Genomic DNA, 16,569 nt, shown 5'->3' with positions numbered 1-16,569 from the left:
GAAGTCAATGTCAAGTCTACAACATAGTTTAGTTTAGGTACTTGGGTTGTACATTCCTTTGAACCGGAAAAGTGACTGGCCGGTACCACGTACACCGTCCTGCTGGCGGAACTACTCACTACAGTACCACACGAAGAGTACTCCGCTGCTAAAAATAGTCCCCAACAAATGCACTGTTTTCACTATATTTATATTTCAGAAAGAATCAACGGCACACAAACAGACAGGGTGGGAAAGTCAGAAGGTATTCAAGGGTGAACTAACATGTTGTTGTTGATTCATTTACTACTGGATATAGAATAAGGCCTCCTTTTAAGTGCCATGTTTTTCAAATTGGCAAACACTGCACTGGTTCCATTCTTTCAGTATTTTCCAAAATCTCGTTCTAGTTATTAATGTTTGAAAATACATACAAAATGACACATACACGTTTGCTTTTCTCTCACTTCCCTTGAATAATATGGCCACCATTTTGTCTCCACGCAGGACACAACTCTGGTATTTTCATTTGAACTAAAATGCTTCAGTTCAGTCGCCTGGACACATCATTTTTTGGATCGTCCCCTCCAGTTGAGATTAGCTAAATTAGCTGTGAAGAGCAATGACTCATGGGACTGTGCGTGTTTGGTGCCGATAATTATGGGCTGGTGTGCCACAGCCTGGCACCCAGCTTGGGATTGCAGGTGGGTTGGCGTAGGGAAGTGCCTATCGAACTGCACATCTGGCCCCTGCGGGGCTTAAAATCTTTCATTACACCCACTTCAAAATGGACCCAAACACAGCCCTGCCAAAAAACAGCCGAAAGCCTTTTCCTGGTTACTTTGTTTGAAGCAGACTTTAAAAAAAAAAAAAAAAAGAGTTGTTTCTCGTTTAAGGACAGATGAACTTTGGTATTTTGACCAAGAATTATGTTAGGTGTGAGTAGATTTGGGAGAGGGAGTTGAAGGTTAAATATAAGGAATAATATTGTGATGGTTTAGGGTTGGGTTTGCTTTAAAAAAACAAATACATTTGATGATAGTAACTAAGGACAGGACTGCCACCAGTAGTTTATCTCTTCTTCTTACAGTTTCAGAGAAGTGTGCAATGGTGGAACCTAAAATGGTGAGTGTTTTTCGACCTTTTGGAGGAGTTTCTATAGGAGCTAATTAGGTAGCACTCTGCTGCTGCTCTTCAGGCTGACAGTTCAGGCGAATGTTCCTCGGTATGGTCTGCAGTCTCTCAGAAAGCAGGCCATAATTCATCATTAGGATATCAGAGTCCAGGTGCAGATGAGAACTGATAGAGCCGGCAGTCAGGCAAGTCGGGGCACTCAAGGAGGAAAATCTTATCCCAGGGACAATTCCCAGGTCATGCCTGTGGTAATTGAAATAATTTTGCCCCCAGAGTTGGTTAATCACTGACAATCACCCACGCGGGGCGGTCAAAATTGATGCACAAGTCTGATTACATCTGCCACCTTTAACGGTCTCCCCTCCCCCGACTGCCACAGTGCACATCAGCCCTACTTTTCCGTTTCTGTTCTTCTGCTCATGTCAAGATTGTCTTGAGCTGAAGCATTGATGGGCAAACCATATTTAGTATTTCTTACCTCTCTTGTACCTTTAATGGACAGAATCTTGTTTGCACAGCCAAGCTTCTCAATGTGATTAAATTCCAAGTGGGACACCAGCGTGGCTCATCAAATGGACAAAGCGCGGTCCCATTAAAAAAGCCTGTGTTGAGATGCAACGAATCATTTGTCTGTTATTAACCCTGAGCCTGTGATTATGCAGATTGCCATAGATTTTCCCTGGTTGCCTGGAAGTGAGATCCAGGGGTTGTTCTCAGCATGGCAGGCGGACGAGGGAACGGCCGTGCATTACTGAACTTGCCACATTCATCATGTTGACTGATGGCACAGGGAGTCGGTCCCCGGGTCCCGGTGGTTAATGTAGTGGGTAATTAACTGTCATTTGCCTAGTAATAGGCCGATGATCAATGGTTTGTGAGGAAACAAATTCTAATCCGGCAGCTGATGAATGCATGCCGAGGCTGGAGCAATTGAAGTGGTGGGAGGGATGGAAGAGATCGGGTTGGGGGAGGAAGGAGGAGAGCAAAGCCGCCACCGGAATTTCAAACGGCAACTGAATGCACCCGTGGTATCAGTGCCCCCCACACACACACACACACACACACACTCTAAAAAATGCAATAACCCCAAAAAAGGTGAATGATGGAGGAGTTGATTGATCCTTGTGACTCCAGTTTGTTCTGTAGGCAGCATTCAACAACTAGTTTTAAAGGGTTGGTTCACCCAAATCACGAAATCTCTCTTCCCTCTTCCCCTAGTGTTATCGATCCATGCAGATCGTTTAGATTTTGTCTGCCTCTCCCTCAATACAATGGAGGTGAATGACATTCATTTTCAAAATCACATTTAAAACATTCAACAGCCACATTTCTCTCTAGAATCCCATCTGTGTCTCTCTCCACAGAATAATCCACTGGACACTTTCGTTGGGACTATAGTTTTGATACAAAATAGTTCCCATGTAAACAATTTGAACTTACAGACATTTAATCCTTCCAGCACAGACTTGTTTGCCTTCGTACAGTATCAGTAGCTCCATGTATATATTCCAGGATAATGCATTTTACTTCCTACGCCCCAGTAATTGGGCGGTCATTGTATTTCGGATTTAGCTTGACAAAGCTGAGAAAAAGCATTGGGGTGACACCACTCCTACATTCTCTCGAAGGGGCGGGGGCCTGCACATCAGATTGGGTTTTGGGTTCCACTGGGCTAAAGCCTTGTGGAATAATTTAATTGGTGTCTGTTATTCTCTCATCAAATAGGTACCACTGAGCCGTACCAGGCTGTAATGCACAGTGAATGCCTTTTGACTAGAACAAGGTATTGGGCACCGACTGCCTCTATTCTCTTTCAAATTCAGATTCGAGCAAAGCATGAATTTTAATTTCATGTTGTATCTTCAACCTCTTTAAATATACATGCTGTCTTGTCAGCCATGGATATGATGTGTATGTCAAGCCCGCTATTCTACATATGTTATTCTGTTTTCTTTCTTTTTGTGAAGCAGACCCACAGTTAGAAGCCTTCTAGATATGGCAGACAGCTGTAATGTTGTCAGTCTGAGAGAGATGCATTGGAAATGTATGTAATTATTACCAATTATATTATAATCCAGTGCTGAAAGCGTTGAGTCCCAGGCCCTGGGTCTTGCACACAAGGCCTCTAAACTGTCATCCTCTGATTGTATTGGAGCCTGTGCCTTTGAATTCATTGCAACCAAACCACGCTTAATTTGCCTCGTCCCTTGAGAGCCATTAGCGTCTGTGACATCAAACTGGCGGAGCGGCGAAAGACGAGTGGCAGGTACGCTCCATCCATCTTCCCTCCCCACAGGGTGAGCTAGGGCTTTCTGTGTGCTGCCGGTTTGAAGAGTGTTTGCCACACAAGAGCCCAGGCAGACGGCAGGCTGCGGGCTGCATGCTGGCGCTGCCACAGATCCAGGTTGGGTAGGCTGTTATCAGCCGCTCCACTTCTTTAGCTCAGTCAGAGACACTAACAAAGATCTGTTTGATTTGAATGTGACTGTAGGTATTGTTCCCATTATGTGGTCTTTAATCATTTAAAACAGTGGTTAAAGTAGCACAGGAATGTACAGCGTGAATTCTCCAGCAGAATAGTGGATGAGAAGAAGCTAGGAGTTTGGCTGTTCTGTTCGAGAACCCTAGGGGTCTTTGGAATGTTTTATTTGTATTGTATTGTATCTTATTGAATAGGTCTTTTACACGGATTCCATTTCCTTAGTAAGAAAAATCAATGCACGTATTTGGTGAAAAATATCCTCAAAAATAGATGTTCTCTTATTCAGAGTCTAATACCTCAGCATGGATGTTGGTGTCTACTTAAGGCCTACAGTATATTTCTCAATGTACTGATTTTAACCGTACCATTGTCTTCTTTTAAACCTGAGTAGTTTTTGTCAATGTCAACGTGTTTAAAACCACAACTGTTACGTTTAGGTATGAGGAGGAAAACTCTCCTGTGGGTTGTATTTCCTGCCACCACTAGGGGCGCTCATTTAGTAAACGCTCCTGTGGGTCGTATTGGGGGGGGGGCAAACGACCTATGTGGTCGTATATAGTTTGGAGGACTTCTTGACTCACACAAAAGAGTTGACTCACTCCTACCCACTTACTTACTTGTGTTCACTGTTATAACTTACATATGTATGTATTGCTTTTATTCAAATGTATAATTTAAATTCATATCATTAGTTTATATTTTTTGTTTTTGAAGAATGGGAAGCCGTGCTGGCGTTTATCTCAGCAGGATACACTACATATCTCATATCAGATCTATCTTACTCTGGTCTATGCGCTGGACTATTACAGAATACTGTCCATACCATCTGTAAGATGTTAAATCATTCCTTTTCTTTCTTTAATGTGTAAACTTTCACAGTGTGCAAACCTTTTACATTGAGTAATTCACGTGCTGTGTTCAAATGATTAAAGTGGCGACCAGAACACACACAAACACAGATTCACAGAGAGCAGACTTTCACCCTGAATGTCTCAGAGCAAAGTGTGACAGTCCTTTTCACCTGGGCAGGCCACACTATAAATTTGCAAGAGATGGGAGAAGAGCATAAGCAGACATACCGTTTGGATTCAGGCTGGCAGGCAGAAAGCTTAAAACATCACTTTTTTTTTTTTTTTTTACAGAAAAACCTTCCATCATTTATAATACAGAGCCTTGAGTGCACACTATGTGAAAATGACTCAGATTACTGGAAAACAAGGACGTTCGCCCCTGCACGGTGAGAGGCAGCTGCATTGTCGTAAGATGCCAGACAAAGTGCCGCTGTTATGCTCAAACATTCATGCTCATTATCTCGCACTGAATCTATCATTTCTTGTTCTTTTTTTAAGGATTTTTTTTTTAGATCAATTACTCGCCTTTGTAAGGAGAGAAATAGATGAAATATCTATTTCATGTGAAGGCCTTCCGGCAATGCACATTGGTGCAGAAAAGAGAAAGGACAAGAGATAGCACAAATGTATCCAAAATTAGATTGCTCAAAGGAGAAGGCATAATTCTTTTAATTAAAGTCAGCACTAATCCGTTGAGTTGGCCCTCTTTGTTTTCTCCCACCTACTATGTTACAAGAGATATCCTTCATTGTCTCAAGGTGTGTTGACAGTGGCTCTTAATTCTGTAGATATTCATGAGGGCACAATCTATCTGCTTCCTTTGCCTCTGGGAAACATACTTTCTGAAGGTTAATAAACAACCCTGCATTTCCCAAGCCCTGAGATCATTTATCAGATTGCGATCTCTTACAGACTGTGAGAGTGGCATGCCGTTTTATCATTTTAACAACGACGGCTAAAAGTGCCTCAAGAAGTCTGCCTAATAGGTTATTTTGTTATATGATTTCGTTATCAGATATGTTTTTTTCCCTTGCTAGTATAGTCTAGGTCGCTGTGTAGTAACAGCCCTGACTCCCTAATGAATACTCACATTAATGTCCCCGGAGCAGGCTAGGAAATAATAGGCTCCTCCCTGGGCAGTAGTGCTAGCTCTGTCCCATCTATTTCTATGGCACAAGCTGTGGCCCTGTGCTACTGCAGCCCGCCTCTGTCCAACCTATTCCCGTGACTGATTCAGAGAGCCGATCATGTTAGCGTGTCTACCACAATCTCTCTGACAGCTGTCGCTCTCGTGTTTCAGACGCTCCGAGAAGCAGCACGAGCACTCGGCCTCTTGCAATTCTGTTGGCTGTATTATAATGGAAGGGTGGGACACAGTGGTGGGGGAGTCAAGTTCACAAACTCTGGACGCCAAATAATATGATACTGTACATTCAAGGTGTCTTGGAAATAAGCATGGCGTTTACCTGCCGTGTCCCCAAAACATTTAGGGAAAAAGTCACCTCATGTCTCTGTGATTGTTGTCTGATTTATGTCAAACTAGTGGACTGTTGAAGCTTTCATTAGAGCATGGACGGCAGCAGTGAGCTTCCTTATTAAATGGCACATCATGCAATCAACAGTCAGTGGGAAACATGAACAGAAGATCCATACACCTAAAAAATTAGTCAAATAAGATTAAAAACTGAAAATAAAAAGAAGGGCTGCACGATATGAGGAAGATATGCAATAATGTTGTTGAATACTGCGATAACGATATTACGTGTGATAAAAAGATACTAAAGTGTACTCAGTTCTGCCTTTCTGCTGCTTTCAGTATTCTAACATATCGTTTGTTGGATTTAAAACAAATGAAAGGAAATCATTTCCAGCTGTCTTTTATTGAACCAATTGAACATTAAATGAAATATAAAAGGCACCACCAGAAAAGAATGAAAACATAAAGTGCAGTTTTCTGCTGATATTTTCTGTGTCTTTCGCGATGTGTCGCAGCCTTTGGCGATGGTGTTTATTGCACCCGTTGATATCGCAATGACGGTAACATTTTGCAGCCCCAATCAAAAGTAATAACGGGAAAAATACATTTGCCGTGTATGTCACTTTTCATTGCTAAGCAAAGCTAAGCTGCAGACACCTCCCAGACTTATTGTTGTGTACTGAATTCTGGGAGAATGACTTACATCATGTGTCTTCTCTGTGTGTGTGTGTGTGTCTGTGTGTGTGTGTGTCTGCGTGTCTCTCTCAGGTTGTTTGGCGTAACGGGGAACTGTGCAGCCTGCAGCAAGCTAATTCCAGCCTTCGAGATGGTCATGAGGGCCAAGGAGAACGTCTACCACCTGGACTGTTTCGCATGCCAGCTCTGCAATCAGAGGTGAGTGATTGGGCCGCTCGTGCTCCTCTGCCATGCCTGCGTCGGGGCACATGGCTGCTCAGGGAACGCCAGATCACAGCGCAGTGAATCTCGAGCGCTGCTGAACGTTGAAGACCGATCCCATATGATAGATTCATCACTCTAACCAGTGACTTAAGAAGACACATCCGGGGCCTTAGGGACGCATGCTGGACCTGGCACAGTGATTCTAATCCTGCACTACTACAACCGTCATTAGGATGTGGTCAGAGATTTCAGGACACAGCACAGAGGAAAGTTTGATAAACTCCTCACTGAATCTCTACAATGCCTTTATTATGTACACCGTTACAATTTATTGCAATCTTATACAACAGCCCTGAAATACATTCTATCTCTGTGAAGCTTATAATACTCAGTGTGTGGTTCATAGTTAGTGGTGGTGGATTGAACTGTAATAGTGCTTCTGTCCTTCCTCATTTACATACAATGAAGGGAGTTTAAGATACAATAAAACGCAGTTCCACAGTGACACACAAGTGGAGTCTGAGGGAGAGCGGGGTAAAGCCAAGGGGCAGATCAGGGTTTGCCAGAGTCCAGTGATCCAGGACCAGTGGTTTCCAGTGTGGTTAAATCAAATTCTTTGGGATCCTGTGTCCATGTTTGGCAGGAGCGGAGTGGTGGCAGGAGTCGGGTCCAGGTGGCAAGGGTTAGCGAACGATATATACGAGCAACGAGCACAACAGAGTGGCTAGAATATGACTAACTGGGAGGTACTGTCTACGATCTGGCGCTGAGTTGAGGGAGGTTGATTGTGGCTGATGACATGCAGCTGGACACGTGGACACCTGGCTCCAGTCCTGCCATTAACACACAGACAGAAACAGAGAGAACACAGCAGATACCTGCTACACCCTGGGCCCCAGAACGTTTTCTCCACACATGTAAAACATTACAGTTCATAGTCATGGGAACCCTGCAGCAAAAAAACAAATAAAATCAAACATTCTGGAGATCCTCAAAGGTTCTATCTTCCCATGGTACTATGATGAAACGCTGCCTGGGAGCGTTCATGGAGTTGAATGAACAAACCAGAATGTTATCCAAGGTTAGAAGAAACGCCATCGAACAGAAAACCTTAGCGGAACGTCAGGAGGGTTACTTTGTTGGCCGCGTTCCTTTGTTTCTCTCACCTTCCCCAAACTCGGCTTTGTTGCAGACACATAGACACAAGCGCCTGCATGCAACCACACGAAGCAGACACATTGTGCATGCTAAAGGCAAAGGACGTGGTTACGCACAATTAGCACTGGGTTATTGTCTTGCCACTTCAGCCGGCTGCACCAGACAGCCTCCCCTAATGGAAGAAGTCAGCTAATCTTCATCAGCCAGGTCCAGGCAGGCCAGCTTTGCTCTCCCACATTAAAACCCATTAAAGCGCGAGCAAATCTTTCTTTTTACATTAGGCCAGTTGATGAACTGTTGAATAAAATCGACGTCAGTGTGTTTCACATGGTCCACTGTGGCCTTGCAAGCACCGTTCAAATGCCCATCACAATTTCACCGGGGCCTGGCCAAGATTTATGGTGTGGCTCCGGCTCTAATTGAAGCTGTTCCTCGCCTCGGACTGTTTGTTTTCCATTTAGTTTCTTTACATCGGTGGAGCTGTTGTGGGAGAAATACCTGTGCAGGAATATGACTTTAAAGGATCAATTAGTTTACCATGAGTCAAATTCTAGAGACATATTTCAGTGGGTATATATACCTTGAAAATAAAGCTCTGATGTACAAATTATTATTGTTACCCTCTGTCTGCAAACAGGAGACTACAGTAAACAGCCTACTAAGTGTCTTTGAGTTGTATGCCACTGTAAGATTCAAGGCATAGCTCTAACATTTGTGAGTTAATGAACTTCTGTCTTGAAGAAGATTTTCTGATTCAGAGCAGGTTTGATGCATTCTCAGGGATGACCACAACATTACTGGATTAGTCTAGAGTGAGTTTCTCACATCTATATCCAGATTAATAGAATGACCTTTTACAAATGTTCCCAGCCTCAGCCTGAGATCTATCACGAGATCTCACTTAAGGTTTCCTGAATAGTTTTTCAGCGCCTTGTTGCCTGGAAATAGGCTTCTGGTCTGGCATACCGATTTGCTGTCTTGTTTATCAGCCAGCTCAAACAAACATAAAAGCCCCCACGGGCCCCTCAATAAAGTAATCTAATCCATCTCACAAATGGCCCAGAGATTTCTCAGTGTAACATCGTCAGAAAATGTGGAATCTGATAAACAGAGCAGGCGATGGCGAGGTCAGCAGGGGTCACGCAGTGTAATTATCTGTCGCTCCTGCAGGTCAGCCGCAGCCCATGTTGCCGTTTGAAGGTTGAATTGCTATAATCAAGTCTAACCATACATCCCCCCTCCCACACACACACACACACACAAACATACTCACTCATGCATCTATCCACGCCATCAGTTGCTTTGTGGGTACATCCACCCTACTGTATCCCACAGAGCAAGGATGGGAAACGCCAAGCCAGTAATTACTCTGATTTCATCAGGGACTCCCTGCAGGACTCTAATGGTCATCGCCATGCTCAGCTATTAGGGGCCTTGCTTAAGTTATAGGCCAGTTAGTACAGGGCAGAGATGGGAGGACACGTGAGTGCAATCGTGACCTGCAACTGCTTTTTTTTCTTCTTTGTCATCATCACCATCAAAGTGGCGGCAATCTCTGGCTTGCCACGAAAGAAGCATTGAGAGCTGAACCTTTTCAGGAATAAGAAAAATGGAAAAGCCTTACCAGTTATCTTACTTGTTTATCTGCCAGAGAGCAAAAGCTCCCTCCCCCCCGCCCGTCTTCACTCTGTGCATGACTTTGAAATGGTATCAAGCTGAGGGGAGTGAATAGCTCCTGTCCCTGGTCTATCAGTGAAAATATAGGATCCTACATTGGCTCTGATTGCTCATGTCTGCACCCAGTGTGGCCTTACTCTGTTAAACTGGACATAAATCTACCGTTGTGACCTTCCCACCAGCTGGACCTGTTATTTCTTCTTCTTGGGGAAACCATGGTCTTAGAGCCAAAGGGATGAGGGGGGGGCTGGTTCTGAGAAGAGAGGAGGTGTCAGTGAGGGTGGGGGTGTTGGGAATAAGGACAGAGATATGAGACTCCATCCAGCAAGCAGTTAGCCACAGATCAGCCCTGGGGGACAGCTAATCGATGGGGCTGTCGTCCAGCCTCATCATCTAGCCACTGCTGGCCCAATTTCCCCCTGATGAGCTGGAGGCCACAGTCTGGGAGGCTGGAGGAAGGTTAGAGGAGAGGGGAGTGGGGGAGAGCAGGATGGGTGACAGTGCAGAGGAAGGTCAGTGCTGATAAGGGAGGATGCTCCATACTGGAGCTTTGGAAGGCCAGACTGACACCAATTGGGTTCAGCAGAGCTAAGCTCAGCCACTGGTGCCTTGCATGTCACGAGTTAGGCTTGTTAGACAGGAGCCTAATAGCCAATAAGGGACACAGTTGTCACTTTGTGTATGATTGGTGTTGAGAACTCAGAGCTTGTGCAGCCAGCCTACAAGAGAACACAATTTAACTCCCTAATCCTGCACAATTTCAAGTAAAAATGACACATTTTATACAAATAAATGTCAGTTTTTCTCCACTCGTGGAGATGATAGAATAGTGTTTCAACCAATAACCAGTCCATGCATTTGCAGCACTGTAAAGATCCTAGCTGTGTACCATCAGCAGCCGCATCCTTCGAGGTCTGCATTTTTGGACCTTGACTAGTAGAGCTGTCAATCTTCCTCTATAATACCATTCAAATTTAATTTGTTCATGATAAAAGCATTTCATATTCGCATGTGGGTAGGCCAAGGCAAGAACAGGGAGATTAGCCAACATTAGCAAACATATCTATACATATACATATCTTTTTTTCTACTATTCGAATTATATTTGACTTTCGGAATTCGTTCCAACAGCCCTATTGACTAGTAATGTGCACGTACCCAGATGAGTTCTGAGTACCATTTTAGGTGCTGCCTATTTCAAAGGAAGCCAAACTGAGCTGCATTTGGAAGAACTTTTGGAATGGGATAGCCTTGCCAAATCCCTATTTTATGGTTTTATGATTAGTACTATCCATTTCTGTGTCGTGAACAGGGCCACGCAGCATCTGCAGACCCAGAATTCTGCAGAATTCTTCCGCAGACTAAAAAAAGGAAAGACTATTTTACTCTGGCAGAGCAGGGTCATATTCAATTGGATGGTGCAACAGAGCTAATATGATGGCGTCCTCCAGTTGTGGCCAGAAATGATTTTTGTTAGTGTTGAAGTACAGAAACCTGGCGTCTGAGCACTGAGCATCATAAATGGAGACAATGAAAAACAAAATGAAAAAATAGCAGTGGACATTTAGCACCAAAGATGGAGACAAAGTAAATACATGTCAATCTCCTTCTTTCCAGATGTGAAATTATTTTCTCCACGTTACACTCCACAAGGAAACGCTCATCTTCAGTGTGTCCTTGTGCTGCTGTCTCATTGCCCAGCAGCAATCTGCCAGTGAAGATTTACAACATGCTGTTACAATTAAGCATCGGTGTCACTGGGCCAAGTGTCTCTGAACCTGTTTGCATCTCAACAGTAATTAGATTTGGTGCAGTTGAGACTGTTTTCTCTCTTTGACAATCTCCCTGTTTCTTCATCTGAGTGGAAAGTGAATACTCTAGTTAACACGGGCCTCCGAGGCAAATTGCTGGCATCGCAATACATCTTTTAAGTGTGTGCCTGTGGACAGCCATTCTTTCTCTTCCTCCGACAACAAGAGGTCTTTAAAGACTCATTAGTCACAGTCACCTCTCGGTAAAGGAAGGAAGATGGAGGCAGTACAGGGAGAGACCAAGACAGCAGAAGCTGACTGACTGGAAGTTAGAAACCATCATATGATCGGCCAACTCTTTGGATCCTAACAGATGTGGCGTTAAGGTTAAAGCTAGCTCATATCAGCTGCTCACACAGCAACGTGTGGTTTAGCTACAGTACATATGGGTGACATCATAAAGAAAGAACCTGAACCGGAGTAAATTAATACAGAGTACTGAAAGCAGTGGTTTCATACAGGGTCCGGGGCTGAATGCTTTGATGAGCGGCTTGACAGTCACCAGATCTCAACCTAATTGAACTCCAATTACAGATTTTTGCGCAACATGGCGAGGTGTCCCTATTATACTCATTTTCAGCATCATATTTGTACTCTTGGGGTCTAGTAGAATAGGGTTACATGCTTTGATGTTCAAGAAAACATATTCTGTTTCTCATACTGCCCACTCTGTCTGAGCTCTTGGCCCGCCTTCCTGAAAATCTCAGTCTGCTCTGATTGGTAAGCCGGCCCACGCTGTTGTGATTGGTCAACCAAATTCAAACAAGCCACTGGGCGGGCTGTGCTTGCTCAGGCAGCACCAATGGGCAGCACAGATGACAAACTGGGCTGTGCTGGTCAATCAGTGATATCACTAATGGAGCGTTTTCAGAGAAAGCTCCGTTTGGAGTGAAATGTGTTTTTTTGCACTTTATACATCTATGACATACACAACTAACTTGCCCACTAAAAGACGGGAAATCCCAAAAAGCAAAATAGGGTCTGTGAGCGTGTTTACCAAATGTTTACCGAAAGTCCAGTAGCAGGCGACCAATATATCAGCGTTCTCTAATAGAAGACGTACCCTGCAACTGTTTTTAAGGAAGTGGAAATACCCAGGCAACTCAAGGTCCTTTATTAGACACGCCTGTGTAATATCCTCAGCATAATTGGTGCACAGATGTCAAATATGCTGTTGACATTTCACCGAGCAGAAACAATTTGGCCGTGTGAAATAAGCGGAGGAGGGCGGGGGTAAGAGTAAGGGGGTGTCACTGCTAGTGGAGAGAAAAAATAAAGGGAGATAAAGTGAAAGTGGGAGTGGGCTCGGCGTCGGTAAAGACAGCCACTTAATAGATGCTGTCATTTTTTTATTAGAGTGGATGACACCATTACATGAAACACAATAATCACCATGCCAAGATGAATGGATATTAGTCGTCTGGGTTTAGTTGGGTAAAAACAAGTCCTAGCAACAACCACAATAGATATGTAAGAAAATAACTGTAGGTATTGCAGGCTAAACATTTCTATCTGCAACTTATTAGCTGTTTTTTTGCTAATCTTGAGATGCTGGCTCTTGGGATCATCTCGTACGATTTAGGAAACCTTTAATAAAACATGTTTTATTTATATATCTATTTATGAAACTTTATTTTTTTTTTTTATGTGCCAAGGTTGCCGTTTACTGTCTCTCATGTATCTGGCCAGGGCATTAATGGGCGGAGCTTTAAAAGTACTTCCTGATAGGATGCTGCAGGGAGTTTTCATGGACAAAGCTTCCAAGAAGTTAATAAGGCCAGGTGACTATTATCCTGCAGTGCTGGGGCGATTGGCAGGAGTAGGTGACTGACAGAAATGTTCATGAATTCAGTACATACATCAGAGTGTGCAGCTTTACATGATTATTATTTTTTTTTTCAAAATAAACGTCAGCTCTTCCTCAGAGCATTTGGATTTATTTCCAAAAACACACCGTTCTTACACTTTTTGGTATTTTAGTGCCAACACCTTCGGTGTTATAAGTCCTGCTAATTGGTCCCAAATGGAAGTAACAAATCACGCTCGGAATCTGCCCTGCAGCCCTGAACACATGCTGCCATGCTTGTCAGGTACCCGGGCTCCGTCCCAGCACTCAACTCAGCAGTCTTAACATCCAAGGAAGTCAAACGCAGGCGAGCCCCCCCCCCCCCCCCCAGGTAAACACTGGCACCGCTGCTTGCCGACCTTGTCTAACCTGCACACCGAGGGAGATAAGCAGCCCTCGGGACAGAACAGAGAGTTACCGCTCCTACGCGCTCAACATAATCTCCACTTGGCACTGTGCTGAAAGGTCAAGCGTATCTGTGCCCCCCCCCTTGGCTGGAGCAGGACGGGCCTCTGCCGAGTTCGGTGGGGGTTTCTGGAAGAGCTGCAGGTGGAAAGACCCCATCCCCAAGCTCTGCATTTTACCCCTTGTAACTGAGAACTGCTTCCTAGAGGAGAACCTTGCAGGGACACTGTGGGGTTGGTTAGGTGTTGCTAAAGTAGAGATTTTGCACTGTAGTCAGGAAGCTAGCTGCAGCTGGCTAGGCCTGCTAGCCTAGAGCTCAGTGCTAATGATGAGATGCTTGCTTTGATGCTTATGTAAAGCCTTCTCTCTCTCTCTTTGTGTGGCGCAGGTTTTGTGTGGGAGACAAGTTTTTCCTGAAGAACAACATGATCCTGTGCCAGACGGACTACGAGGAGGGGCTGATGAAGGAGGGCTACGCCCCCCAGGTCCGCTGACCCCCGCTAGACGAGGAGGAGGAAGAGGAGGAAGAGGAGGAGGAGGAGGAAGAGGAGGAGTAGGAGTGGGAGAAAGAGAAAGAGAGACTGAAGGAGAGATTGCTCCTGTCCCCATCATGTACATAACTCAGCTTCCCTGGGGGGGGTGGGGGGTGGCACACTCTGCTGTACAGAATAGCCATACAGACGCCAACGTGGCAGGGAAAGGCCCTGGAAGCCTCCAACAAACTACACAAATGAAAGCAAACAGTTTGGCCATTTCTGTGTTTGTGACAGCGCTGCCTCTTTCCTCCTGGCCAACCACCAGCCGCCTCAGAGCATTCTAACCAACAGCTGATCCTGCCTGTTGGAAAGAAAAAGATAATGAACCCACCCCAAAAGCAGTCTTGTCTCATCTTATCTGGACAGGACAGACAACTTACTACTTGAATCTAAAATACACTGAGGTATTGCCAATCAATGTTTTAGCGAAAAGACCTCTGTAGTGTATGATAGATTTAAAACAGTGAATGTAAACTGATGATTTATTTGTTGCTGTGCGTGCGTGCATGCGTGCGTGCGTGCGTGCGTGCTTGCGTGCGTGCGTACGTGCGTGCGTGCATGGTCCTTTCAGAACCTTCAGATTCCAAACTTAAACACACCAGTAGCAACATGCTTCCAAAGCACACAGCTTTATTATTTCACAAACTCTAAAATGTAGACTTTGTGATAATCAGTGCGTTTCTCTGGATGGATGGAATCTCTCACACGGCCACTAGATGAATATATTTGAGAACACTATGTCACTAGAAGCAGTTGACCCTTGAAGACTAGTGTCACATAGGACTACTCTTCTGGTAGCACAAAGTAAATGTGTTGATTGGCCAATCAGTGAAAAGACCTTTCCTGGTCAAAGGAGTCGGCTTTTGAGGGGACCAGGCCTCCAAACTATACAATGATATCGCTTGTTTATTCCTCCCTCTATTATGACCCACAGGAGCGTTTTCCATCCTCGTGTCTAAATCCGAGAACCAACAATTAAATGCGTTGTTAAAGATGTGGAAGGTTGCAGTTTTGTTACTTTTGAATAGTCTGTATCCACGACGTTCCACTTCTGGGATTGCTACGTTGCTGCTGGAAAATCCACCGGATTTCAGTCATTTAGGCCAGATATCCGTTGCCTTGGGCTTCCTTTATGTTGGCGTACTAAACTCCGGTGGATTTGTGAGGACTATGGTTAACTGCTCCTCAGATCTCTGCAGGGTAAATCCAGACAGCTAGCTAGACTATCTGTCCAATCTGAGTTTTCTCTCGCACGACTAAAACTACTTTTGAACGTACACATGTTCCACCAAAACAAGTTCCTTCCCGAGGCTATTTTGCAGAGGTGCCGTTGCTCCGTCCAGCGCCTAGCGCCGCCCAAGACGATTGTGATTGGTTTAAATAAATGCCAATAAACCAGAGCACAATTTTCTCCCATCCAGGAATGCTGTGTGGACTAGCCAGACCCTCCTCCGCAGTGCTGTGGAGGAAGGTCTGGCCATGCGAGACTAACTCTCTTATACAGCATGATTTACGCTTCTGTGTTAAATCTACGCCGTGGCTACCTCACCCTACGCCGTATCCTGACGTGCACCTCTCCAAAAATGCAACTACACATCACGGCGACGCAATTCACTCGGCTTTGGCTTGGTAGCAAGGAGAGGGTTAACTTTTCCTGCTACATATTTCCCACCGTGGTCAGAAAGAACAGGGGAGACTCTTTGTTTCTCTAGCGTCACTACTCGCTCCGGAAGCTAATCACCATCCCTCTCTCACTCGCACACATGCACCAAACAGCAGTCAAAGTTAGCAGCTAGTTGGCTCAGAGGAGCATTCAGCAGCAGAGCCGGATGTTCTCACGGTATTACCGGAGACCAAAACCGAGCTTAAACAATGAGCAGTGGACTTCCATTCATCCTGATGATGTCGCTCTGTGTCTGCTGGATGTGTAAATAGGCAACAAACAGTATTTTTTAAGATGTTATTCTCTCTACTGCCCCCAAGTGGTCCAAAAACAGATGCAGCAGCTTTAAACATGATGGAGCAGATGTAATGCCTGTGGACAAACATGTGGCTGTGCCACGCTATCTTTCATGGGGGGGCAGGGGGGAACCAGAGGCACCGTTCCATTCCTGAGATGCATTGTTTCAGGGCTACATTCAGCAAGGTTTGGGCAGCCGGGTTCTGACTGTGACTCCAGCTTCTGTTCTGAAAGAGGGCTGTGTATTTTTTTGCTGGAAACAGTCTTTCTATTTATGAAAACCTTGCTTTCACACTGCTCAAATGGAAATGTGGGGACATGCTGGTGGAGGTGGTTTGTTGTGGGGGTGTACA

General features: G+C 44.7%; 1 protein-coding gene across 3 annotated transcripts in view; it reads left to right on the top strand.

The window, feature by feature from the left end:
• Positions 1-15,471, top strand: part of lmo3 (LIM domain only 3) — a 45,362-nt gene extending 29,891 nt beyond the window's left edge. For all 3 annotated transcript variants that reach the window (XM_039792353.1, XM_039792352.1, XM_039792351.1), the window contains exons 3-4: positions 6,692-6,817; positions 14,109-15,471. In XM_039792353.1, the coding sequence (XP_039648287.1) occupies positions 6,692-6,817; positions 14,109-14,214 (232 nt within the window). In that variant the 3' untranslated portion in view covers positions 14,215-15,471. The remainder of the gene's footprint in view (positions 1-6,691; positions 6,818-14,108) is intronic.
• Positions 15,472-16,569: the final 1,098 nt, after the last annotated feature.

This window comes from Perca fluviatilis, chromosome 23 (genome assembly GCF_010015445.1).
Source record: "Perca fluviatilis chromosome 23, GENO_Pfluv_1.0, whole genome shotgun sequence".
Taxonomy (NCBI): Eukaryota; Metazoa; Chordata; class Actinopteri; order Perciformes; family Percidae; genus Perca; species Perca fluviatilis.
The sequence above is the reverse complement of the archived record's forward strand: the minus strand, read 5'-3'. Positions and strand labels throughout refer to the sequence as shown.